Raw genomic sequence first — 26660 nt, forward strand, 5'->3', positions numbered from 1 at the left:
AGCAAGAGACGAGCTGCCAACACCCGAAACGTTGAAAATAAAAATACTCGAGGAAACCAATGCAAGAAAAGAAAAAATAGTACAAGCAAACCATCATAATCAAGAAGCCTTCTATGTCAGATCGTCAGGAAACTACAACTACTTTAACACAAAAATGATCAACAAAAGACTGGCGATACAAGTGAGAGTTCGAGCAATTCAGGTGGGCAAAACAAACCATCCAAATGTAATTTCTGCAGAAGACTAGGAAAAAAGACAGCGGACTGTTGCAAGAAAGCTGCCAAGATGAAAGAAAATCGAAGACGAAAAATCTAAGTGCTGCAATGACCGAAGAGAGCAAAGACGCATTCTTATCCGTTGTATCGAAAGCCAAAGTCGCGAGAAAGGCTTTACCCACATGTGTCGGAATAGAAATCAGTTCACTGATCCAACACCTGTAACACAACAAAAGGTACGTTTAGCGGTAGATCAAACCACTGAAATCGTAAGCAAAGGCACCATTTGCATAACTGTATATAACGGCAGCAAACCAAAGGCACTCAGGATAAAAAATACTTTCTACGTACCTGAATTAAAAACTAACCTCATGTCTATTTCCAAGACAACAAACAATGGATATGACATCCGCTTCAAAAACACTCATGCTATAATACGGAACCGCAATCGAGAATCTGTGGTCACGGCAACGAGAAGACTTGTACTTCGTCGAAGAAGACATAGAATCAGCAGCAGCTGTGAGCGATACGGCTAAGGAAATGGAAACATGGCACAGGCGTTACGGCCGTTTCAAAGAAAAATACTTGAAAACGCTTGTTCGCAAGGAAATGGTCCAGGGTATTCCGCATAAATCAGTAGGACAACTGCCAACTTGCGAGATCTGCATTCAGGGCAAGCAAAGCGCTGCTCCATTTCCAAAGCATCACAAATAAAGAACAATAAACAGCTTGAACTTGTACACTCAGACCTTTATCGGCCCATGAAGACCAAATCAATAGGGGGATCTGCATATTTCGCAACCTTCATCGATGATAAAACAAGGTGGGTCAACGTTTACTTCCTGAAGGCGAAAAATGATGTCAAGGATGCATTTCTGAACTACAGAGCGTTGGTTGAGAATCAAACTGACTGCAAAGTAAAGACCCTGTGAACGGACAATGGACTTGAATATTGTGGAGCTGACTTCACCAAAGAGATCGAAGAAGCAGGAATTAGGAGGGAACGTACCGTAGCTCATACCCCGCAGCAAAACGGAATTACAGAAGGAATGAATCGTACGTTGGTGGAAATGGCAAGATGCCTAATACTACAATCCAAATTGCGGCCAGCCTTTTGGTCTGCAGCAATAGTCACTGCGGCTTATATAAGAAATCCATGTCCCACGAGAAGTCTAGACGGAGTGACGCCCTTTGGGGCAAAATTTGAAACAGCACCAGAAGTCGCCAATCTCAAGACCTTTGGCTGCAAGGCATTTGTAGTCGACAAAACCCCGAACAAGGCTAAATTTGAACCAACATACAGGACTTGTGTTTTTATCGGTTATTCCAGTGAGTCGAAGGTGTATCGTCTATGGGATCCAGAGTCAAGAAAAATCATCAAAAGCAAAGACGTGAAGTTCATTGGAAATCTACCGGTCTCGGAGCAGTAAACAAGCCAATAGATTTCATGGAATCCCACGTTTTTCTTGATAATAAAAACTAAGAAACCAATGAAAGAGACATCAGGGATCAAGTAGACGAAAGTATAAATGCCATCGAGAATCCAAAGAACACGATAGAACAAACACAAGAGAAAGGAAAAATTACAAGTCGCAATTGAAATTTTGAATCAGAAATACAACCTACTCCGCTTAAGAGGGAGCCTAGACGCCCTAAGGTACTGAAAACGGGCGCGAGAGAAAGACCACGAAAGCTCTCCAACGTGGAAAAATCATAGGCCAAACCGGACACTAACGTGGAGCATGAAGCGAACCTGACTTATGACGACTCACCAAATCCAACAGTTAATGAAGCAATAACCGGAGCACATGCAAATGAGTGGAAAAATGTGCTGCAAGCAGAATCCGACGCTCTGGAACAGAGCAACGCCTGGACTCTGGTAGATCGACCTGAGAAAAAAAAATATCGGCTGTCGATGGGTTCTAATAACTAAATGCGACGCAGATCAAAGTGTGGAACGAAGAAAGGCTCGCCTAGTAGCGAAAGGCTATTCCCAATGACCGGGATTAGACTTCCAAGAATCGTTCGCACCAGTCGCAAGATAAAGTTCTGTACGAATCATCGGTGCCATTTCAGCTCAACTAGGACCCACATTATATCAGCTCAACGCCGTGATGGCATATATCAATGGGGACCTGGAAGAAGAAATATTAATGGGACAGCCTGAAGGTTTTATAAAAGCTGAAAACGAAAGGTTTATTCCTTGAATAAAACACTATACGGATTAAAACAATCTGGACGCTAATGGTTCAAGAAATTGGACCAAAGCTAGAGATTCTGAACTGAAATCAATGAAAACAGGAAAATGTATATATACCACGAAAACCAAAGACATTCATCTTATTGTAGTTATATACATATGCAGATGATCTCGTCGTCGCAGCAAACAGCTACGACGTATACCGAAGCCTGAAAGAAGACTTGAGCAAGAAAGTCAAAATGAAAGATTTCGGAGACATTACTACCTGGGATTCGAATTTAAACAAGACCAAACGACAAAGTCAGTAGCTATGTCTCAGAAAAAATATACCGAAAGTGGATTGAAAGAGTATGGAATGGAAGAATCAAAACCAATGTCAACATCTGTCGACAGTAATACCAAACTGAGCAAGAACTTGGGACCAACAACTGAGGAAAGAAGCTGCAGAAGTGGCAAACTTGCCTTATCAATCGTTGATCGAATCATTAATGTACCTGGCTATTTCAATAAGGCCGTACATTGCCTACACGGTTAGCCTGTTGAGCCAATTCAATTTGAATCCCGGAAAGGCACCTGAAGTACAGCGAAACGCGTACTACAAGGAAGCATTAACCATGGCTTAATCTACTCCAAAGATAACAACCTACTGACGGGTCTTGTAGACGCGGATTGGGGAGGAATCGTGGACGACAGAGCATCTTAAACCGGATTTGTCTCTAAACTTGCCGGCGTAGCGACTACCTGGGAGGCAAAGAAACAAAAAACAATTGCCTTGTCTAGCACCGAGGCAGAATACATGGCTTTAACTGAAGCCGCCAAAGAAACCGTGTATCTGCGAAATCTGTTGAAAGAAATTAACTACCTGGACGAAGACTCAGTACCTACGATAGTTCACTGTGACAATAAAGGAGAACAGAAATTGATGAGAAACCCAATATACCACTCACGTACCAAACATTTTGATATAAAGCACCACTACGTAAGGGAGGTATTTAATGATGGAAAACTAGACGATTCTCACTGACCAGATGATAGCCGCCGTCCTGAATAAAGATCTCATTGGGCCTAGCCATCGAAGATGTCTTAACGCATTCAGTCTAGCAGACACTGAACAGAAATCCGCGTTGAGAGGGGGTGTTGTTTCCACCATAGAAAAGGTGGCACCACGGGTTTGGGAGGGTAAAAAGATTTATAGTATTTACCTAACTTACCTTATTTTACTCTATCTATGTTTCCAGAACGCTACTCATCTTTTATAATATACCAATTATTGTATGGAAAAATGTCCAAGAATAAACAAAGCATCCGTACGTAAAACTGAATATTAACAGGACAAAGTTCTATTAAAACTATTTTTAACATGAGACTGACTAAGAAGTGAGGATGGTAACGTTAACATAACAAAACATTTGTAAAAATCATTGCTGCGCAATTTTAGAATAACTTTAAAAGAGTTGGTTTGTTAAAATATGAGTATTAGACCTGTCTTTAAAAAAGGCAAAATCGAATTTTAATGGTCTTACCCCCCAAATTGGTTCGTAATAATTCAAAAAAAATTTCAGAATTTTTAAAAAATTTTCCTCCATATTTACCCACCGCTAGGAACCCTTACTTTTTCCTATAAGAAAAGCATTGATTTTTCGTGATTTTTAATCTTTTTTTTACCGCTGCCCTAATTATTAGCTAAAAAAGCGTAAATTCTCAGAAAAATTTGACAGTTATGTTACCTTTTTGTCGAATTTTTTGGACTTCGATACAAGTATTTTTGGGCTAGATCAATCACATCTTTTGTCCGCGTTTTTCGCAGCATACAGAGAATAAAGATGTGATTGATCTAGCCGAAAAATGCTAGTATCGAATTCCAAAAAATTCGACAAAAAGGTAACATAACTGTCAACATTTTCTGAGAATTTACGATTTTTTAGCTGATAATTAGGGCAGCGGTAAAAAAAAGATTAAGAATCACGAAAAATCAATACTTTTCTTATGGGAAAAAGTAAGGCTTCCTAGCGGTGGGTAAATATGGAGGGAAAAATTTTAAAAAATTCTGACATTTTTTTTTGAATTATTACGAACCAATTTGGGAGGTAAGACCATTAAAATTCGATTTTGGCCTTCTTAAGGACAGGTCTAATGAGTATGTTTCGCTTGCTATGGTTTACTCAATTTCAGACAATACTAAAGGTGCAAAGTAACTTTTTTTTCTAAACGTAAATCGTTGCACTAACGTTACTAATTTCATCCTCATTCTTTAACCCCAATGTAAGAGGTTTTACATTAGATGTTATGAAAAATTTTAAACTCTTAGCAAGTGAGTAAATGGGGCTGTTAACAGAGAATACAATAAGTCTAACAAGCACACTTTCTTTATGAATCTTCGGTAATCCATAAGCTCTAGGAGTTGCGCCATTGTACGTGGTTATAGATCTATTCGCTTCCTTGCTTATACAGTGGAACCTCTGAATAAACCCTCTCCAAATAAGTCCACTTCCCCTAATCTTCGCACGAGATTTGCCTCCACTACTTTACGCATCGTCATGCATCGTCGCACATCGCAGAATCGGGGGCGAACCTCTGAATAAGTACGCCCGTGGAAATTGTGTTTTGGTCTCAATTTATGCTTTGAATAATAGTATAGTAATGAATTAATCTATTGTTAACACCTATTAATATTTATGCTTTTTTTAAATTTAGATATATTAATATTGAACAATTTTTTGTGGCGAATTCGGACCGCGGGTGGGGGTAACTCATTTCTCGGAATTATATTCCCCTAACCGCCCGAGCCTGGTTTTATTCGGAGGTTACACTGTATATTTCTTCTTCAGCCAACCAGATGACCTACGTAAAGTTAGCCCCCCATTTTGAGAAATCAGAATTTTCGGAAATTGTTCTAGATTGTTCTAAGTTTGTTTTGCATTGTTCCAAAACTTGATATTGATAACTCGTGTAACACAATTGAAAAATGCTAAAAACCGTTTTTTGACCGAGCCCCCCACTTTTGAAAAATCGAACTTTTTTTTGTTGTTCCAGTTTGTTCTAGTTGTTCTAAACGATGTTCCAAAACGGTGAAGTCGTAAGTTCAATGGCGGGTCTACCAAAAGGGAAAAAGAATTTTTGACTAGCCCCCACTTTTTGAGAATCCAACTTTTTTCGATTGTTCCAGGTTGTTCTCGTTGTACTGAACATTGTTCCAAAAGCACGATGTAGTAGGTCGAACCATAGGCTCGTAAAATTCAAAAAACGGGATTTTCAGTCGCCTACATTTTTGGGAGTCAACTTTCCAACGTGTTTCAGCTTGTTCTAGTCGTACTGAATATTTTTCCAGAAGCACAATGTAGTGGGTCGTACTTCATTATGATTTTTCATGAGTTTTCGAATTTCGTTATATTTGATACTTATTAAATCATAATTGATTGATTTTACGATTTCAATCATGATGTGGATTTAAAGAAAAAAATTAGTATGTATCATGTATTTGGACGGGGTGCTTGAGCTCTGTTACGGCCCGATCCCAGAGCCTCTTGGCTGTTAGTACTCGCTGCTAGCTTCAGCTACATGAGCCAGACTTGGCGTAGAGAACGGAATTCACAACGGGAGTAGTTTTTCATGAGGTCGTCTCCCTCGCGTGACCAACTTGAGAAAATATCAGGGAGAAACGGGACTAATTTTCTTGAGGTCATTTCCTCGCATGACCAACTTGGCAAAATATTACGGAAAAGCGGGAGTAGTTTTTTAATTAATTACATTTACTGTAATTTGTAATGAAAAACAAAAGCAATTACAAATTAAAAAAGTAATTGACTTTTTTTTTCGAATCAAATGGTAGAGTCTGTTCGCGTATGAATCGAACAGTAGTCATCAAGCAGATTATGAAAAAGATTTAAAACTCGGTTGAAGGGAATTTATTATTAAAAATTGACGTACTTTTTATAAAATCTTTTAGTGGCAGAGCAAAATTAGCCGTGACTTCCAACAACTGAAATCAAGTCGGAAATCCCAATTTTACTAAAAGAACTCGATTCTGCCTACAATGCTGACCACACTTCTGAAAAATTTACAGTAACACTCAATCCAGACAACGTTGAGGCCGTCGAGTCCTTAGTGATAGATTCGATTGGAAATAGTGAAAAACATTACGATGATACTGCTGAGAATCAAACGAATGCTACAGATGAATTGACCGATGTTGATGAAAATCCGATCGACGTACACAATTTATCAGTAAACTAAATGTACAATTCTATCGGTATTTCTCATTCAAGCCCAATATCCGCATCCATGAGTCACAATAAGAAGCAGCAGATAGATTCGTGTGATCTAAGTACAGCAACTTCCGAATTGAATGTTGAACAGAATTAGAGGAATAAGAATGATTCGAGTACTAACAGCCAAGAGGCTCTGGGATCGGGCCGTAACAGAGCTCAAGCACCTTGTCCAAATACATAATACATAATAATTTTTTTCTTTAAATCCACATCATGATTGAAATCGAAAAATCAATCAATTATGATTTAATAAGTATCAAATATAATGAAATCTGAAAACTCATCAAACATCATAATGAAGTACGAAAATTGAGAAAAATAAAAGAAACTCCCGTTTATTTGATTTTACGAGTCTATGGTTCGACCCACTACATCGTGCTTCTAGAACAATATTCAGTACGACTAGAACAACCTGGAACACGTTGGGAAGTTGACTCCCAAAAATGTAGGCGACTGAAAATCCCGTTTTTTGAATTTTACGAGCCTATGGTTCGACCTACTACATCGTGCCTCTGGAACAATATTCAGTACGACGAGAACAACCTGGAACAATCGGAAAAAGTTGGATTCTCGGAAAGTGGGGGGCTAGTCAAAAATGGTTTTTCCCTTTTGGTAGGCCCGCTATTGAACTTACGACTTGACCGTTTTGGAACAATGTTCAGTACAACGAGAACAACCTGGAACAATCGAAAAAAGTTGGATTCTCAAAAAGTGGGGGGCTAGTCAAAAATTCTTTTTTCCTTTTGGTAGACCCGCCGTTGAACTTACGACTTTACCGTTTTAGAACATCGTTTAGAACAACTAGAACAAACTGGAACAACAAAAAAAAGTTCGATTTTTCAAAAGTGGGGGGCTTGGTCAAAAAACGGTTTTTAGCATTTTTCAATTGTGTTACACGAGTTATCAATATCAAGTTTTGGAACAATGCAAAACAAACTTAGAACAATCTGGAACAATTTCCGAAAATTCTGATTTCTCAAAATGGGGGGCTAACTTCACGTAGGTAACCAGATGAAATTTTTGTTGTGAGGTGCTCGTTAAGTCATATTTACAATTTTATAGCTGTTATTGTCTGAAAGTTGATTGAACATTTTTTGGATGTAGGTATAAAGGTCGAAAGATTACCGAAGTGAGCAAATAGAGCGTTAAGATTGAAACCCCAATACAAACAATAAACTTTATACAATACAATGCGATACATTGCGAAGTTTTTATTTTTGTACCTTGTAGTTTAAAAAGTATTTTCATAAGGGGTCAAAACATGTTGCTGGTGAATGTATTCCAAAGTACGATTGAAGACGAGTTCATACACTCAGTTTTTACGATAAAACTTATACATAAAATTAAGAGTACGTAAAATAAAAAAAAAAATGGAAACAACTAATTTAAGATTCACTTACTTAGATAAATGTTGCAAAAAAAATAACTGAAATTACAGACGATTAGTGGTAGAAGTTGGTCGATTTCGCACGGAGTTCCCGATGTACACATTGAACATTTCAACGACGAGAAGCGTTCTCCCAGTGGTATCAATACTGCATGTAAGATTCTTAGGATCCAAGAAGTGGGGTATTTAATAAGACAACACTGATAGGAATAAGTATTTATTCAATTTCTTTGGCCACGAACTGGGTAAATCCTAAAATACCTGAAACAGTGAAAGGGTGTCGATTAGAAATTATCTCACATGTTAGCGTGCGAGACTACAAAACGGTAGCACTTGAATTCAAATCTTAAGCATGTCGAAGACACGGTCTTACGTACAGGTCTGGAAACTGCAATGCTGGAAGCCACGATTATGTATGTCCTTTAGCAAAGGCAAATTTCGGACTAGCGCGGCTACCAATTGTTTATCATTGCGTACCTCAACTGATTTAAACCGACGGTGGTGGGACAAAGATGGAGAGATAGAAGTATGGCCGACTAGTTCTGTCTTTGTTTAAACCCCCCGCCCGTACCTGCCCGCACCACCGAAGGTATGATCACAACGAACCTAGTGGTGACTGGTGAACTACCAACGGTTCTTCAATAAGCGACCTACCTCTTCCACTGGAGTTTCCAGACCTGTATGTAGAATCGTGGCGATGAGGACCTAAGCGGCAGTATGCGAAAAATGTAAAGACCGATCACGTTATTCAGATGCCAAATCGATGAGTTAAAGCTTAAGTTCGGTTCAGCTAGATATAACAAAGGTTTTCGGCAGTTTTACTTATACCTTGTGCAAATGCGGGTGATTCTATTTGTTACTAATCGATTTCCCCCTTGTCTTGCTTAAGGTAGTAGCCCGGTGTGACGGGTTCAAAAAATCGATTTTTTTTTTTTTACATTTTTCGGAAGAAAAACATCTTAAAAATATGCTGTAAAAATTTCAGACATAAATTTCAATTATTCTTAAAGTTATAGCTAAAATAAGAGAGCGCGCCGTAGTGTGTATGAAAGCGTGTGACACGCCAGAAGCAAGAATGCGTATTGCATGTGAAGAAAAGAATGTACCGAGCACTTCAAGGTGTAAAAAAAACTCTTACCGAGTACGCAAAAGTGAAAAAACAATTGGATGCAGCTAAGAACACGAAGATGGCCGTAAAAGTGAAGAGTACCGAGGAAAGTGCTCCGAAAAAGCGTAGGATAAAGAGAGACTCGTCGACCAGCGCTGAGCCACCAAAACCTAAACCGTTGCAATTAACTAACAAGATTATGTTAAAAATGTCTATGTACTACGGTTTGGCAATCACCAGAAACTGTCATTCTCTCGAAGAAATGAAGAAAGCCGTGTGGGCTACATTCTACCACATGACATCAACAGACGAAAACCCTCAGCACTCTTACTGCTCAGATTCTTGGTGCAAGTATCAACAGCTCAAAGCGGAAAATCAAGAGAGCACTTATGAACACCCAGTAACGTTTGACGAACAAGTTACAAATCTCATAAAACCTGTGTACGAGACTTTGGCGTCCGACGATTTATTGAAAAGATGCTTGGGCGGGAACACGCAAAATAACAACGAAAGTTTTAATCACTGTGTATGGAATTTTGCTCCGAAGCATACTTTTACTGGGAAAAACGTTCTGGAAATTGCTACCTATACCGCCGCTTGCATCTTTAATGAGGGTTTTCTACCTGTACTCAAAATTATGGAGACAATGGGCGTTACATTAGGACAAACAGCCAGAGACTACGCTGACGATGTTGACAATGCACGGATTTTGAGGGCAGAGAAAACTGCAGAAGCCAACTCCAAAGAAGCCAGAACTTTACGTAGAGCTCTAAAAGCTGCTGAAAATGACAATTTTGAGGAAACGGAAGGACTGCTCTATGCACCAGGCATAGCTGATTAATGTAAGTATAATTTTATTGAAAAAAATCTGTTGTCAAAACTTTAAAAGCGTTTTTCTCAAAACTATGTTTTCGAAACTTCGGGGAATCACTGACTCAAAACTATTCAACCGATTTAGCTAAAAATTTAACCCGTTATTCTAGACACACATATCTAGATGCCGAACCTTTAAAACATTTAATTTTTTAATTATAAACTATTTTATTTAAACAATTTATGAAGAAAAAAAATTAGATTTTGAGAACTTTTTTCACAAGTCCGCCATTTTGTTTCTGTTTTTTTATTTTTATGTATATTTTAGGTTCGGGACCTAGAATGAAGTCTACAGAATAATAATCTCTTTGAATTTTTTATTTCAGATGACTTTGGAAGGCTGTGTGTTTCCCCGAACCAACTCATCTTTTCTTTGAGGACTCCATATTGACGTCAAAAATTTTAAACAAATTGATGTAAAATTAACTTTAAAAAAATTTTTTTATATACTTCAAAACACCAATAAAAACATGTAAAAATTTTAAAACGATAGCATTTTATTTACTTTGTAAAAAAAAATCATGAAAAAACGTCTAAATTTCGGTCGCCACACCGGGCTACTACCTTAAGCTTAACCCTTAGCTGACACACCTTACCACAATAACATTGATCGCACGACTAGAACGTTTGAGACCCCAACTGCTAAAATGCGTATCACGGGTGAACTACTGGTTATTTTAATTTGCACAAATTACCAGAGAATCTTCAATGTGTTTTTTAAAAGCTTATACAGGTTATTGAAAGAAAATATTAGACATGAAGAAAAATGTCAGACGTGGAAACAAACTTGAAAGCTGAATGTTACGGGTTTGCGAAGGTTTGATTCGACGAGCGGTTATCGAATCACCTCTATACCCACCCAAGATGTTATTTGGATAATTCGGGTTCGGTCTCGTCGCTGTTCTCAATCCGGAAATGATGAAAGGAGTGATAATGAGATGGAGAAGGTGTACCTTTTGGATGTATAAAGGCTTCATTAAAACTGCGAAATATGTAATTGTGCAGCTAGGTGATTTGGAGTATAAATAGATGAAATGATTATTTAGACTGGAACTGAGGTTGAACTTAGAAGTTAGAGTGTAAGTTGATTATACGAACGTTGGAATAGGAATGAAACTGAGGTAAAGAGCATGAATAGAAGAAAGGTGCGCAAATCCAGAATGGTGGGGAATACAATTAGTAGAGTCGGCATAAAGCAAGTTACGTGAGCCAGAATAAAAATAGGCGGACAGTATTGAGACTATAAGGTTACTACAAAGATCGTGGGAGAGTGACGGTATGAGGGAGACGTGTGGCGATACGCTGGACGTAACAGCTCCAAAGAAAGCGACATTTTTTTTCGTGTATTTAAATATATTTTTCACGTTTTTCTTCTTTATTCTCATTGGTTTAAAATCAATATGATGGGTTAATGAATGAGAATGGAGTCGTCTGGGATCCCACAGGGATAACCGCTCGCTCGTACAGACATACCCGATCGGGTACAGCGGGTGTTTGGTAGTGATTGTCAGATTATTTTTATTATGAAAGACAACTGCAAATTTCAAAACATTTCTTCCCCATTTAATGGAATACTCCGATCTCGATTTTAAACAGTACATAAAATTTTCACAGTGCTTTGCCGCGATGGTACTAAGATGTGACTCTGAAACTGACATACCGGAACATTTCGTGGATGCGCGACATAAGAGACCGTGAGGATTCAAGTGTGTTAACATCGAAAGTTGTTAGAACAATTTTCTACGTGGAGTTCATGAGGTTGGATGAAGGGACATTAGTTTCTTATTTTCCTCAAGTATTTCCACGAACCCGACAAGTTCAAAAAGACCCGCCGAGTGGGTACTAATCACTACAAATTTTTCACTTGATCTCTGCATCTTCGTTTTTAACATTCATCTTGATTGTCACGAACACGAGTAACACGTATAATCAATATACCAACATTTGAATGATATGCTTGGAAATGAAGTTCGATTTCAATAATTTTTGTACATCAAGGATGCCAAGGATGTTCACAACTCCACTGTACTTGGGGCGACATTTTTGCACCTGAGGTGCTTGTGAAAGAATTTCCTTTTTTTTTCTTTGTACATTTCGATAACTTTGATAATGTAAACAGGTTTTCTAATCGAGACTAACGTATATTTTTCAATTCTCACAATAACTAGGAAAATGAAAGTACTAGGGGTCTAAAATATGAGTTTTGATAGTTCCTCAAGTTCACTGTTGAAATACCTGGAGTACGCATTAATGATGAGAGAGCACTTGTGGTACAGAAAGGTTTTGAGATGCATCACTATAATACACTGACGAGAATCATGTACTAAACTAATATCAATATAGACATTAAAGCATTGAGATTTCAGTGCAGATCTTATGTTTTATATGTATGTATAATTATAACGGATGTCGCCGCGAAGAACAAAACTGAATATTAATTATGAGGCATTTAGTACTAATATTTATTCATGGGGCAATGGACGGAAGCAAAAATTGCAAGTTTTAAGTTCCCTAATCGAGTGGAACTCTTCAAAGGTCCCAGGGCAGCGAAATCTTACATTTACTTGCTCTAAAACGGCATCTAATCATGTTGGGCATGCCGAGGTTCATTCTTCATTTATGGTCGGAGAGTTGGTGACTGACTACTGATTTGATACCACTAGCAGTAATGCGTAATAGTACCGTCTATGATATTTGTATAGGGAATAGCCAGTCTGGCTGGCTGTCGCAAGTGGACCAGGTACTGCGCAAGGTGACAGGTACAAAATACGTGTTAAAAAATATTATTGATTCACAATGAAATTACAAACATTATAATTTACAATCAATTATAGACATAATATATTTACCCCAGACCATTTGAGTGGGATCACGTGGAACCAGACTACCCCAATGAATATTTTCACAATATGAAAAAAAAAAATATTTTTGATGAGCGCTGAAATTTTAATAGCGTGTTAAGTAAAATATTTTAATAATAATTCCAAAAGCCAGACCGGTTAGGTGGTGTTAAAAAACTGCCAGACGCGATATAAAACATTCCATGGGCTAGAGTGAGAAAGGCTACGGGAAAGAACGAATGTGAGAGAGAGCGTTTATCTGCAGCTCCTTAGAGCCATGATATGCAGCGCTTTTTTTTTCCTCCAAAACTTTCAGGCCTGATAGATGAGCGTCAGTACAGTTAGTACATTTGCTCAAACCACGTAAACGCTCAGAGCCAATGAAAGCGCTGCATATCATGGCCCTAAGAAGCTGCAGATAAACGCTCTCTCTCACATTCATTCTTTCCCGTAACCCTTTTCACTCTAGCTCATGGAATGTTTTTTATCGCGTCAGGCAGTTTTTTAACACCAAGAGAACGGCTGACTTTTTGGAATTATTATTAAAAAATTTTACTTAACACACCATTAAAATTTCAGCGCGCATCAAAAATATTTTTTTTCATATGGTGAAAATACTCATTGGGATAGTTTGGTTCCACGTCACCCCACTCAAATGGTTATGGGGTGAATAAATTGTTTATAATTGATTAGAAATTATAATGTTTGTAATATCATTGTGAATCAATAATATTTTTTAACACATAATTTTTACCCAACTCTCACCTTGCGCAGTACCTGGTCTACCTGCTACAGCCAGTCAGACTGGCCATTCCCTATATAACTATCATAGACGGTACTATTATGCATTACTGCTAGTTGAATCGAATCCGTAGTCGAAATTAGTCACCAGCTCTTGGACTATTACTGAAAACGCTCGCCAAGTGGTAGACTCTAGTATTTTTACTTCGTCCCCCATTCTTCATTACTCGTGTTGATTATTTATTTTTGCAAAGAAATCACGTATTTGGCAATAAGGATTGAATTCAATATTTTTATATTTAAAGGTAATTTTGACATTATTTTTATAGATATTTTTCTGAATAGATATTTGTGAATTATTATTTTGGTGGTTTCTAAGTTATGAATTATGTTTTTGTTGATAGTATCTACTCTAATATAATTGGCGTGAGATGCTTGCACCAGACGCATTTTTTGGGGATTTTAATTTTTTTTCTCGCCAAAATAGTCTTTGTTATCATAAAAATAGTCATAAATCTGAATTCAACGGTGAAAGGAATTGAGTCGATTCACGCAAATAGCTAACCATCATCTCGACGATGAACGATCATGATCCGAAACACGCTTCGTGGAAACGTGCAGTTAAGAGTCATTTTATAAACAAAAATCTCCAGAAAAATATTTACGCGCCACTTTCTTGAAAGAAAATTCCGAAATTAAGGTATGATTTTAAATATTTTTCACCTACCATCGATTTTGGCCTGTGTATTCTTGTGCTGCTGAAACGCCTTTATCAAATTCACAATCGTTGTCTCCTTCTTGCAGTCCAAACTTCTTAACGAGGTATTTATGAAGCTATACCTAATTTTTCCGTATTAGGAAAAATATTTTCCGAAAAAATTGGACCAAGTTACAATTTTTTAAATACATTTCTATAGCAGGCATTCCACGAGGTATCGAACCAGGCTGGAGTCCGATTGATTGCAACATTTTTCACGTAAAAGCACTTGCCGAAAAACAAACCCATCATTTTCGAACACTGTTTTCAACCAATCCCATTTGAGATACGATTAACCCTTTGCGATACAGCGCCTCATATACATTTTTTTGAATCGGTTATTTAAGATTTATATTCAATTTTTGGGATATGGCTGTTTTTTTTTTGCATGATTGGACTTCTGACATGTAAATATTGAAGTTTTAACAGGGATTATTATAATTCCGCGAATATAGTGAGCGCTATAAATAAACAAAGTCATTATGACTAGAAAAGTAAAGCTCGGCAATCTTGGGTTTTTGAGGTCGCTAAAAACGAATCTGAAGTCAAAATTTCACAATTCGAAATAGCGGATCCAATATGGCAGACTGAAAATACAAAAATTGAACCGATTCGCTTCGAATATGTTACTGGTGAGTTTTCGAGCCCGCTGAAAACGAATCCGATGTCAGAATTTAAAAACTTAAGATGACGGATCCAGTACAGTGGACTGAAAACATAAAAATTAATTCTATACGCTCATATTAGATCCGCCCTTTTGAATTTTGAAAATTTCTCAGATCTGATCCCGTTTTTGAAATCAGCGACCTCGAGAACCCATGTACCCAGTTTCAAGGAATTTGACTGATAGGAAAAATGTATGCTTCAAAGGGTTAAACTTACTATTTCAAACGTGCCTATTGTCTGAAATTTGGAAAACTTCATAAAAATTTAGTGAGATATGATAAAATTTTGTGCTTTGTCAAAAGATGAAGATTCTGTAAGAGCGAGTGCCCCATTTAAAAATAATATACAAGTGTATCGGCAAGCTGACCAATTATTGACGCACGATTCGGGGCTGAAGTTCTGACTTTCCTACATTTAGTGAATATACTGATTTCAATATTGGAACTGTCATCGTCTTCTTATTGCGAAAAAATCTGGTACTCGGTACATTTTTATTATACTCGTTAATTTAAACATCCTCATTAGCGATGTCTACTAAGCTAAAAATAATCGAACACGACTCGATTCAATCGATAAAAATTATTTGATTCATCGATTATTTCGTATTTTTTTGAAACGATGCATATAAAACAAACATTTTGTATATTTGAGTACGTAGTCCGAATAGAGGAAAAGTTTTCTGATGATTTATAGTTTCATTCAAAAGATTTCTCAATTTCAAGGGAAACTATTCGTTTTTCACTTATTATAGATATCAAATAGGTACTTAATAAGTAACACAATGATAATAATTGACACTCTAATCACATAAATTGATATTGTATTGCGTCGTTCATAGGAGTAAAAAACAAAAAACGATTGTGAGGAAAAATAATCGAGTCGGTTGATTAATCGAGTTTGAAGAATAATCGATTATACTCGATTAATCGGGAAAAATAATCGATTAATTTTGTTCACTCTTACCGCGCTGGTGGCTCACACTGCAAACTTCACACTCAACCGAAATCGCCCTCTTTCCGCACCAGTAACTCAATGTATTATTTTTGCGACTCTTTCGCATGCGATCGACGTGAAACCGGTTGAGAAGACGCAGGGAACATTTACCTATTTTTGTTAGCAGTAAAATGAAGTCGTGCATTAAGAATCAATCAAGGATTTATTACAATGAAAAATCCAAATTTTTCTGGGCAAAGAGCTGGAGGTTTAAAAGTTACCGGGGATTTCCGCATCTTAGTACATACCACAACACATCAAAACGTAAGAAAACTCGACATTTTTTCCCCCAATCGTGTGTCAATAATTGATGAACTTATCAATGTACGCAGAAGAGTAATATAATCAATCCATTTCCTAATGGTGCTTCAACTATCTGTGAAAACATTTTTTTTTTTTTGTTTTGCAGCGGAAGTTTTCGAATAATTTCCTAGGCAGTCCAGGTTATACCCTGAGTACTTACCGAGTGTGAGATATAACTGTATATATCATTATGAAATATAACCTTGACTGTTATACAACCTCCATTTCAGCTAGGACTCAGAAAAATTGTCATATCACACCACATTCTACTGAATTTTTTCATATTTCAGAAAGTGAGCGCCATTGAAATAGGAAAATTAATTAGATCTCAGACAGGAATAACTGAAAAAGATTTCAAGAAGTAGAGTTTTGTTTTCCACAAGTGGCTTCACATAAAAATAATTTTGCAGCAAATCTGCAACATGATCTTTCGATCTTGATTCAGACCTCAGGGAATGCGTTGTAAAAATGGCTATTTTTCAACAAATAGGGCAGAAACGCCAACCAACTAAAAGGATACAACTCGCTGTAGTAATTGGTGCTATCAATTGCCCATTTCATCAGTAAGTCCAAGCCAGGTCTGTACGGAGAGCCGGAAACAAGTTCTTCCATCTCTTCAGCGTTTATATTCACTTCACTTCTTGCCGCCTCCAAAAGAGTGAACTTATTCCTCAACCCCTGACGGAGGAAATGAGAGAAGCAAATGCGTAATTAACGTAGAAGTGAAGACCGAAAAGCTTTTCAGTCATAAGATGCTAGGTCACGAGGTCTTCCTAACACCGATTTTATTCATTTTGAGATATCTTGAAGAATCGATTTCGTAGTAAAAACAATTAGTCGTGAAAGTTTATTGATTTCTGATGCAAGATGCGAATCTGTAAAAAAAGTACACTTTCCTGTTTGAAGAAAAAACAACTTTGACTTCTTAAATGACCTTGAAAACCTCCACCTAATGAAGAGTACGATACAAACTTACATCAAAAGTATAACTTACAGTGTTCTGCCCCCTTTGAGCCATGGACCTATTATCGCAAATATCTTTCTTTGATGTGCGTTGTTCTCAAGATAGGCTTATCAAAAATAAGGATCTTTTTTAAGGTTATGAATTTTTGTTTACATATAGCAGAACTAATATTTTTTAAGTATGCAAAATTTTCTCAGTAAGGGTTCGAATTTATTGCGAAGCAAATAAATGCTGGACCGAGAAAAAGATTTTCGTGTATAATCAACTAAATATATTGAATCGAAGGTAATGAACGAAGTCGAATGAACTGTCTGACTTTCGAATCAATTAAAATTGGTTGAAATCAGCTAATTCAGTAATTTCATTTAAGCAATTGACTCGGTCAAGAGTATCAGTTAATACAACTCCAATATTGACTCATTCAATCAACATGTTGCCTCAACATTATGTTGTTTGATTACATCAATCAGATATTCGTTTTAATCAAAAATTCAATTTTATTCTCTGATGCCGGCGTATTCTTATTTTGGAAGAATAAAAATATTGACAACAAACTCGCACATCTCGACAAAACTTGTATATTATAGTAAATACTTGTGAGTGGGTATGTGTATGATAGAAAACGAATGAGACAAATATCATTAGTTTTATAAGCAATAATTTGACGTCGTGGTTATTACTGTGCGACTGCAGTAGGCAGGGAATGCTAGCGTTCACGGTTCGAATGCCCCTTTAGAGTGCAGCGTTTTTGTAAAAAAAAAAAAAAAATTAAAGATATTTTTTTTGGCGTACAACTAATTACACAGGTCTGCGAATTTTTCTATTTCAAATTTGTTTTACTGGAGTGTTAATATTCGTGATAGTAGTCCTGAACGTAATATAAAAGGATATTTATATTATATACACCACTTCACATTCAGCAGATTCAGATAACACAGTTTTCGAATGGAAAATAGTAAAAACCATATGTTATATGAAATAAAACTATCTAAATCTAAAGTTTTCGTTATTTAATTGAAATTTAATTTTAAAAAAACACAACCTTCATCTCATACATATACACTTCGGGACAATGAATCTGAGACCGCTAATTTTTTACTATAGACTGTTATGTTGGCAACACAGTGGAACCTACAGAGCCATAGTCGGCCGAGCGCGAAACAATCTGAATTTCAATAAACATAACATAACCCATGACCGCCGAATCGTCGGAAATAACGTGTCAATCCAACAAAACATTATCATGACGGTCATGGGTTATACATATTATACTTATTGAGATTGAGTTTGTTTCGCGTTCGGCCCACTATGGCGCTGTAGGTTTCTCTCCGTTGCCAACATAACTGTCTAGTGTAAAAAATTAGCCGTCTCAAATTCACTATCCCCAAGTGTACATCTCCTACTGAAAAGCGCTCGCAGCTGCTTGAAAAGTTCTACAATAATTATCCGTCTTCAGACTATTATGCATATGTGTAATGGGGATAGTGGGGATGTTACAGAATAAACTACACCGACAAAGTAAACATGAGTTTACTATAGATGACTCGTTTGAAATTAATGAAAATATTTCATTATTTGAATGGAGTGATTTTCAACAAAATATCTGCATGTTTGTATGAATAAAAACAATCGCATCGTGTTACGTAAAAACTGAGTTTGTATTTTGAACCAGTAGACCAAAGTCTATATGTATCATGTAAAAGTATACAGAAAACTATTCGTCGCAGACCTGTTATCAGTAGTTGGTGTATACGTGGCGTGTTTGAAAAGCTGCAACTACCATATTTAATATGCAAACTTCATTGTGTTTTTAACCATTGATCTTAAATTTCACAATGTTGTGTTTCCCTGGAGTAATTATTTGGTTACTTGACAACTTTTCAAGTGTAACGCAAAATTGTTGATACGTTTCTGTGTAAGTAAAATTTGATCACCAGATTTACGATTAGTCAAGTCAATCAAAATTTATCTTCGCGACCCGCGGTCGCCATCTGCGTTTGATTCAACCAATATGTTTTAGATTTGACAAATCGGTTTTCGCGGTGTAAGAACACGGTTACGCCTTTGGAACGTTAAACGCAATTTCTTATCTTGTTTTTCCAAGAGATTGGTTTCAGTTATCATTATTATTTTTTTAATCCTTTGCTTTCAGTACCTGAACAAGGTTGTTCAACTGCGAGTCGATTTCGGATATTAACGCAATTTCATCTTCCATGCAAACATTGATCTTGAAAATGAGTTTCCCACGCAAGGTACTGTCGATACTGAAGAGATCTGCATTGTCCAGGGAACAGCTGTAACAGAGTAATCACATGTTGGGATTCGATAGGCTGCCAACCGACACGACGATGGTCTAATTGACCGATGCAGCTGGGTCATTCCATGTCAATTCAACGACGTTGCAACGGTGACCCTCTTAGATTTTCATGATTTTTTAATATGTTTTTATACATATAGAAAGAAGTCCTCAGCTAAATTTTCAGCTCTTTATCTCTTTCCATTCCAGAGTTGTCGATTTTTGAAGAAATTAACGAAAAAAAATTTATGTTTCTGACAATTGAAATAACCTAATTCAATACAAAAATTTTTAAATATTTTTTAATGCTCTTTCTGAAAAAAAATACAAAAATTGAAAACAAAATTTCCTTCATGCTTTTTTGGCCATTTTTAATCGAAAAATTGGATTTTCGTTCAATGGGACACTTTTGATTTTATCCAAAAAAATTTACGAAATTCTACGTTAACAAAAAATTTTTTCAGCCATAATAAAAGATGGGCTTTCAATAACTTCTAGTGAAAATGATTTAAAAACAAATTTTTTTCGGTAATTTTGATTTATTTTCCTTATCAGAACGTAGCTTTTTAAATTATTTTCACTAGAAGTTATTGAAAGTCCATCTTCTATTATGGCTCAAAAATTTTGTTCTTCAACGTAGAATTCGGTAAATTTTTTTGGATAAAATCAAAGTGTCCCATTGAACGAAAATCCAATTTTTCGATTAAAAATGGCCAAAAAAGCATGAAGAAATTTTTTTTTTTTCAATTTTTGTATTTTTTTTTCAGAAAGAGCATCAAAAAATACTTAAAAATTTTTGTATTGAATTAGGTTATTTCAATTGTCAGAAACATACATTTTTTTTCGTTAATTTCATCAAAAATCGACAACTCTGGAATGGAAAGAGATAAAGAGCTGAAAATTTAGCTGAGGACTTTTTTCTATATGTATAAAAACATATTAAAAAATCATAAAATCTAAAAGGGTCACCGTCGCAACGTCGTTGAATTGACATGGAATGACCCAGCTACATGCCGACAGCATATCTTGAAACTTAAAACTCAACTACGCGTGGGTGACGTTTGTCAGCTGTTCATACAGGCTCTCCTCAGAGTTTCAGCTGTCAAACTTTGTTTTTTGCGGCAATATAGTTGATACGAATTTTCGAGGTTAGAATCTCGAATAATTGAGGTAGTGGCGCGGAAAGGCTTGAGGAGCATTTATTATCGAATCAGGAAGTTGATTTTTCAAGGAACCGTCGAAAAATCCGAAAAACTTTTTGAAAATTTGATTAATTTTATTATAATAAGAAATATATTGAAATGATAAGTGCTTGGAAAAAAATCGAACCGGTGAATGAAAACAGTTTATTTGATCATTTTAATTTATTACATTAGAAGCGACATTATATGCACACAAAATCTAAAAAAAAAAAATAACACGAGAAAATTATTTTTTTCCATCAATAGGAAATACAGTCACAATAATTACATCTCTGATATTCATTGATACCTTCTCCTTCTATTCAATTTCATGACACGTGCAAAGATTGCTATTTTTGCTGGTTGGCGAAAGAAGTTGTAGGTTATCGGGTTTCTTTCAATTTCAAATCTTTACGTGAGACGTATCTTCTAAATAACTTTCTGGCTCTCTCCTAATTACAGAGGGTAATATTAGATTTTATGAATTTTGAAAAAGCAAGATTTCGAATTTACCATTTCAGAAATTTGAATACCTTACTATCTGTAACAGAACAGTACAACTCTTTTTTGGCGAATTTAGTTTAATGAAATTTACAAATGCTTTCTAATCAATGTATTCATCTTGATCGATGAATTATTATTATTACTATTGGAAATTTCCCAATAATCACCACAGTTCATTCTACTAATTTTCGACAATGTTCGATTAAATAAATGAAGGGGACCCAATACGAACATTAAAAATTCAATAATATATTATTTATTAAAATGATTTCTAAATTTCATATTAGTGCTGTTTGGAACAAAGAATATCTCATCCTAAGCGTAGAAAATTAGAAACGCAGATCATATCCTGCGACACAAGTTACAAATCAAGAATTTAAAAATGTTTCCCAGTGTCACAATTACTTTCAAAGACATCCATCCATGTTCCAGAGTGATATTCTGGACATTGATATGAAGATATTGACTTATCAAAGTCAAGACTGTAATCCTTGTTCCTTTAAAACAAATGAAAATCTAATTTTTAACAAAGTTCTTGAAAATATTTTCTCAAATAATGTATTAGTTTCTTTGTGACGCAGGGACTAATATGAATATCTTGATTTACATGTCCCACTGGATAACTTCAGTTTCCATTTCCAATCTCTGGATGAGATTTCTTTGTTTTAGACAGTGCTAACATGAAATATAGAAATAATTGCAATCAATAAAAATTTACAAATTTTCAGTTTCAGCATAGGACCCCTTCAAGAATGTAAAATTAAGTTTGGTTTTGAGCTATCGACAAGTTCCAGCATAACTCGCTGATCCAAATTAGGAGTAAAAAAAGTTAGTAAGTAAATTCTATCGTAGACCAAGTGATTATTTGCAAGGCAAAGTGTACTAGTAAGTAAGTGCATTCTTTAGACTTTGCTGGGGTTCAATGAAACTTGAATACGCACGATAACTGAAACTAGCTAGTCAGATGACACCCTAAACTAAGATTAACTTCAAAGACATTTTCAATTGAGGTTATCTACTATTTCTAAATATATATGACCTGAGTTGGCAGCAAAATTTATCCCTACAATCTAATTCAAGGCTTAAAACACTATTTATCTGAATTGACAAAGAGAGTGAAACTACACTTCGAGATAAAATATTAATATTAAATAGTATAAAATTCAAAAAATAATGCTGGTCAATAATACCGCAAGGATAACAATGGTGCGCGGAATGATTCCTTGATAGAATGAATTGGCAGGAACAGTTCAGTGTCAAACTTATCACTATTGGCTCAATCAAAGTAAAATGCTCGAATATTCAGACACCATGAACTGTGAAGTATCACGCTCTTCAATTTTCTCTCAACGGATGTAAAGTTGGTGTTGATGGTTTTCTGATGAAATTCACTTGGATACATGTTGTCCGATGCTACGACTAGCCTGGATAATTGGAATAATGCGCTGATCAAAAAACCAGAGTCCTTGCTGTCAAAATGTTTTGACCCAGGTAAGACACGATTTTTGTTCTATTCACCAAAGTTGGATCCTCGAGCATACTAAAAAAACGAATTCCACCATTGAATACATGCGAAAATATCTTAATACTCAAAGATCACAGATTTAGAAATTTAGTATAAGCTTCGATGCCTGACTGCTCTAAACCCACTTCGACGATGAATTGTTCACTACCTGAAAATATTAAAGGATATTATTAGCAGACAGGAGCTTATGATGTTTGTCAATATAACTAATTTCCAACAAATCCCATAATAAATTAATCGTTATTGAAATGCATTGCCACAATACGTCAATTAAGAGTATCGCATCTGGTACATCTGCTGTAAATTTTCTCTTTTTGCATTACTAAGCCTCGCGTTTAAAATAATTTTTTTTTATTCTTAGTTACTAATTTTATCAATTTATTTCATGTTCATTGGCACTGATTACTGGCTTCCAGAGCACTGCGCTGTAACAAATCTACTCCGGAGCTACCTTTTACTGGATTTCAACAATCCATTCATTTTTAATTTTATATAAATAAAGAATCTTTTTACAATGAGCATTATTTTTACTTACCTGCCTCAATTTTTCCAGGCTCCCAGTCATCATGACGTTCCACATTTAATTTCAGATCTTTTCTTTCAATAAATAACTAACCCAAATTGTGTGGCATTTAATTTTTTTTTCCATCAAATCCTTCATTGCGTCGATTGAATATCTTCTGATATCAATCACGATATTGCTGAACGGTACTATTTTTCTGACACAGTTCACGCTAAATAAAAATAAATAACAATATAACCTCAATTCGCTACTTTACGCGCAAAAGTTTCACAGCTCCTGTCACATTTAGTTTAAGTTCGCAGGCAAAATTTATTATTAAGTTTCAAAAGATGCTCACGGTTTTCTATCGTGATTTGTATACTCACTCTGAAACCATCCTGAGTTGTTCTTCCTGATTTTTCAAATTGTTTAACGGGCGTTCGGCACTTTGAACTAAGACGTTCCATTTTTCATTGATTTTTGACAGGTGTAAAAAATATCCAACTACGGATTTGTGTAATTGTTTTTCCATATTTTCTTTACAGGTTATGTAACCACTAACCCGCAACAAGCATTCAATGCTTTCAAGTGGATATTTTATTTACGAATATTTCGGAAGAACTATAAAAGTAGCAGGGTTCGAATCATTCGCGTGTGGATTCGGCGGCGTATCGCACGGCGAAGCGTACATATTTGAGTGGCAAAGAAATAAACACTGAAACCCGAGCAAACGAAATTATACAACGTAAGATTTGACGAGGTTGAAGTAAGTAACCTTATCGTAACGGAACCTTAGGAAAAAATCACTATTTTCTTATTTCTACAATGATTTTGAAGGTACTAGGATTGCACAGAATGAGTATATTTCGATTCATCGCGGTTTAGTGCATTTAAAACGGTTCCACAATTGCGAAATTACGGTATTTTTTCGGCGTGAATCTTACGATAACGTTACTAACTTCAACACGATGCGATGGCCTTGCAAAAATCAACAATCGTCATACGCTGCACGGTGGCGCCGTCTATATTCAGCGCAGAATAAAACGCTGAGGCTGCACCACTCGGTCAATGCTGCCGCGTCGCTCAGCTGTAACATAGTAGTTACGCTATACTTCAGTAAGTGGAAACAGGCGATACAAATCGGCCGCGAGTGCGCGCCAGGTGCAGAATTTCACCATACATTGAATTCTGCTTCATTTTACCTACCCGGTTTGACAGGTGTAATTTAGGTGCTTAAACTGTAATTCGAACTTAAACGATGTTTAAAAATTGTTATTAAACCGAGGTGCTCGGATCCTTTACTTTCTTTTTATCCTCCCGTTCAAATTTGGAACACATCGATGTAGTGCAAGTTTTTTCTCAATTTTCCTTATTATCATTTCGACATCTATTTCCTGTTCCTTGATACATACTTAGAATCGGACGTAACAGTGCTTGATAAACCTGTGTCGTCGGAAAGAAACGCACCAGGATGGAGACGATGGAGAGGATGAACGGGAAGGTTCATCAAACCTCGGATTCACCATCTGTGTCAGCCGACATTCTAAACCCCTTCGTACATCGCCTTGAACTTGACACAACCTACGACAAGCTCAAGGTTAGACCATTGATAGATGATAGATAAGATCTAGTGAGAAAAGAGAATTTTCCAAAACGGTGAGAGAAAGGTGAAAAATAAGAAAAGGAGAAACGGGAAAACGGAACAACTGCATGTCGAAGAACCGATTGGGATTGCTGGTAACGGTCGTTATAGATGTGCAGCGTGCGCAAATTGCAGCCCGTGCGGTCGTTGTACCCAAAAACCGGCAAGAATGCGTCTGACCGTGCTACATACACGTGTGTACACGATATATCATTCAATCCACCCAACCAATCTAATTACTCTGGAGGCTATGGAAGTATTCGATTGACTAGTTATACACGCGAATTTAGTATGATTGATTGTTAATTACGCAGGTCTGCGAAACATAACTTTTAATTCCACCTTTAACTAATAATGCCCATTTTCGCGTTTGAGATACGTGGACTTCGATATTTTGGTATATATACGACAACGTCGAAATCGGCCAAGGCACCTCCTTAAAATCACCGTAAACAACAACTAGTGAAAGTAGATGAATATGTAAATATCAACACTACCATTAATAAAGATATTTAACACAGAAATTGGCAGTGAACTCCAGTGTATTACTGGAAGGAAGCAGAAATAAAATTTCTCAGAAAATTTATGGGATAGAATTTTTTGAATATTTATTTCACAAATTCGTACCTAATACCTACCGAAATTTCTACTCAGATTTGTGGGGGAAAGCTTCGCAATTCTGTGTTATTCGAAATAAGCTATTTAGTTATGCATTATCTGTAAGCGTACAGAAATTTTTGCTTCCTAGATTCGAGTTGTGAGAGCGCGGCCAACGACCACAAAGAACGCAGATACGTACACGCGTGCTTTCTACTCTCCCTAATACCTACGTGCAGATCATGCGGATTCTCTTTTAAGAATTGGAAACTCTACCGCGTCACTAGCACTGTATCACACCGAGCCCCAGTTTAATGATAAACCATGGAAATTTTGAAACGAGCTGAATTGTCATCACTCGTATACTCTTCCTCGTTTATTAAAAAGTCACGTGCGACTTCTGGAAAAGCCTTTTACAATCGTTTCCAGTGCTGTCACACATTAGAGTCGCAAGAAGTTTCGAAGAGACGTCTTGGCGGTCGGAATTGAATTTGAGAACACATTTTCAATAATTTCAGTGCAGGAGACACGTACTGCATGATTGCGTATGCAGTTATAGGAATCTCTTCGGGATGTCAGTATCACTATTATAGAAGTCTCCGGGCACTATATTTTTCACATCTATCGGTGTAAAAATTAACACCACTCGGCGTTGGTGCCAATGACTGACACCGTACATACCCATACTACACCGCTAGTTGTGGACCTCTGTAATACTCCACAGTGACATAAATTCATCACCGTATACCTCCAACAGTGTAGGTATACGATCCTTCACGAACAGTATTGACTGAAGCGTTAAGAAAGAAAACTGTTGTGTACTTTTTATGATATAAAGCGACGGGGTAGGAACTTTGACAATTTATTGGCGGGCTTTCTTGCAAGTAAATCGAAATCAAAACTCAGTTGTAACATGCTTCAAAAAGTTGCAGTCAAATTTTGTAAAAATACTGGAAGTACTCGTTGCGGCTCTTACAATTTTTGAATTAGACATATAGTTTTAGAAATTCTCACTGTTAATTTTTCTTACAGTAACCACTTTTCCAATTATCAATTAATCAAGTTTTATAAACGATCCTAATGGAATTATTTCTATAT

The 26660-nt window shown here is 36.4% G+C and overlaps 2 protein-coding genes across 6 annotated transcripts in view; one reads left to right on the plus strand and one right to left on the minus strand.

Annotated features, from left to right (window-relative positions):
• The window catches only part of LOC124298715 (uncharacterized), a 34927-nt gene extending 10652 nt beyond the window's left edge, over window positions 1-24275 (minus strand). Inside the window, exons 1-5 of one of the 3 annotated variants that reach the window (XM_046751094.1) lie at window positions 23710-24274; window positions 19471-19609; window positions 16872-17029; window positions 14360-14472; window positions 8272-8331 (exon numbers count right to left, since the gene is read on the minus strand). In XM_046751094.1, coding sequence (XP_046607050.1) covers window positions 8288-8331; window positions 14360-14472; window positions 16872-17029; window positions 19471-19609; window positions 23710-23855 — 600 coding nt within the window. In that variant the 5' untranslated portion in view covers window positions 23856-24274 and the 3' untranslated portion in view covers window positions 8272-8287. Of the gene's footprint in view, window positions 1-8271; window positions 8332-14359; window positions 14473-16871; window positions 17030-19470; window positions 19610-23709 lie in introns of those variants that run through there. The other 2 variants (XM_046751095.1, XM_046751096.1) reach the window with 2 other exon arrangements.
• A 157-nt stretch (window positions 24276-24432) lies between these two features.
• LOC124298713 (lysophosphatidylcholine acyltransferase) overlaps window positions 24433-26660 on the plus strand; it is a 114952-nt gene continuing 112724 nt past the window's right edge. For 2 of the 3 annotated variants that reach the window (XM_046751086.1, XM_046751087.1), the window contains exon 1: window positions 24434-24920. In XM_046751086.1, coding sequence (XP_046607042.1) covers window positions 24795-24920 — 126 coding nt within the window. In that variant the 5' untranslated portion in view covers window positions 24434-24794. Of the gene's footprint in view, window positions 24921-26660 lie in introns of all 3 variants that reach the window. The other variant, XM_046751085.1, reaches the window with a different exon arrangement.

The sequence above is a fragment of the Neodiprion virginianus genome, chromosome 2, assembly GCF_021901495.1.
Source record: "Neodiprion virginianus isolate iyNeoVirg1 chromosome 2, iyNeoVirg1.1, whole genome shotgun sequence".
Classification (NCBI taxonomy): Eukaryota; Metazoa; Arthropoda; class Insecta; order Hymenoptera; family Diprionidae; genus Neodiprion; species Neodiprion virginianus.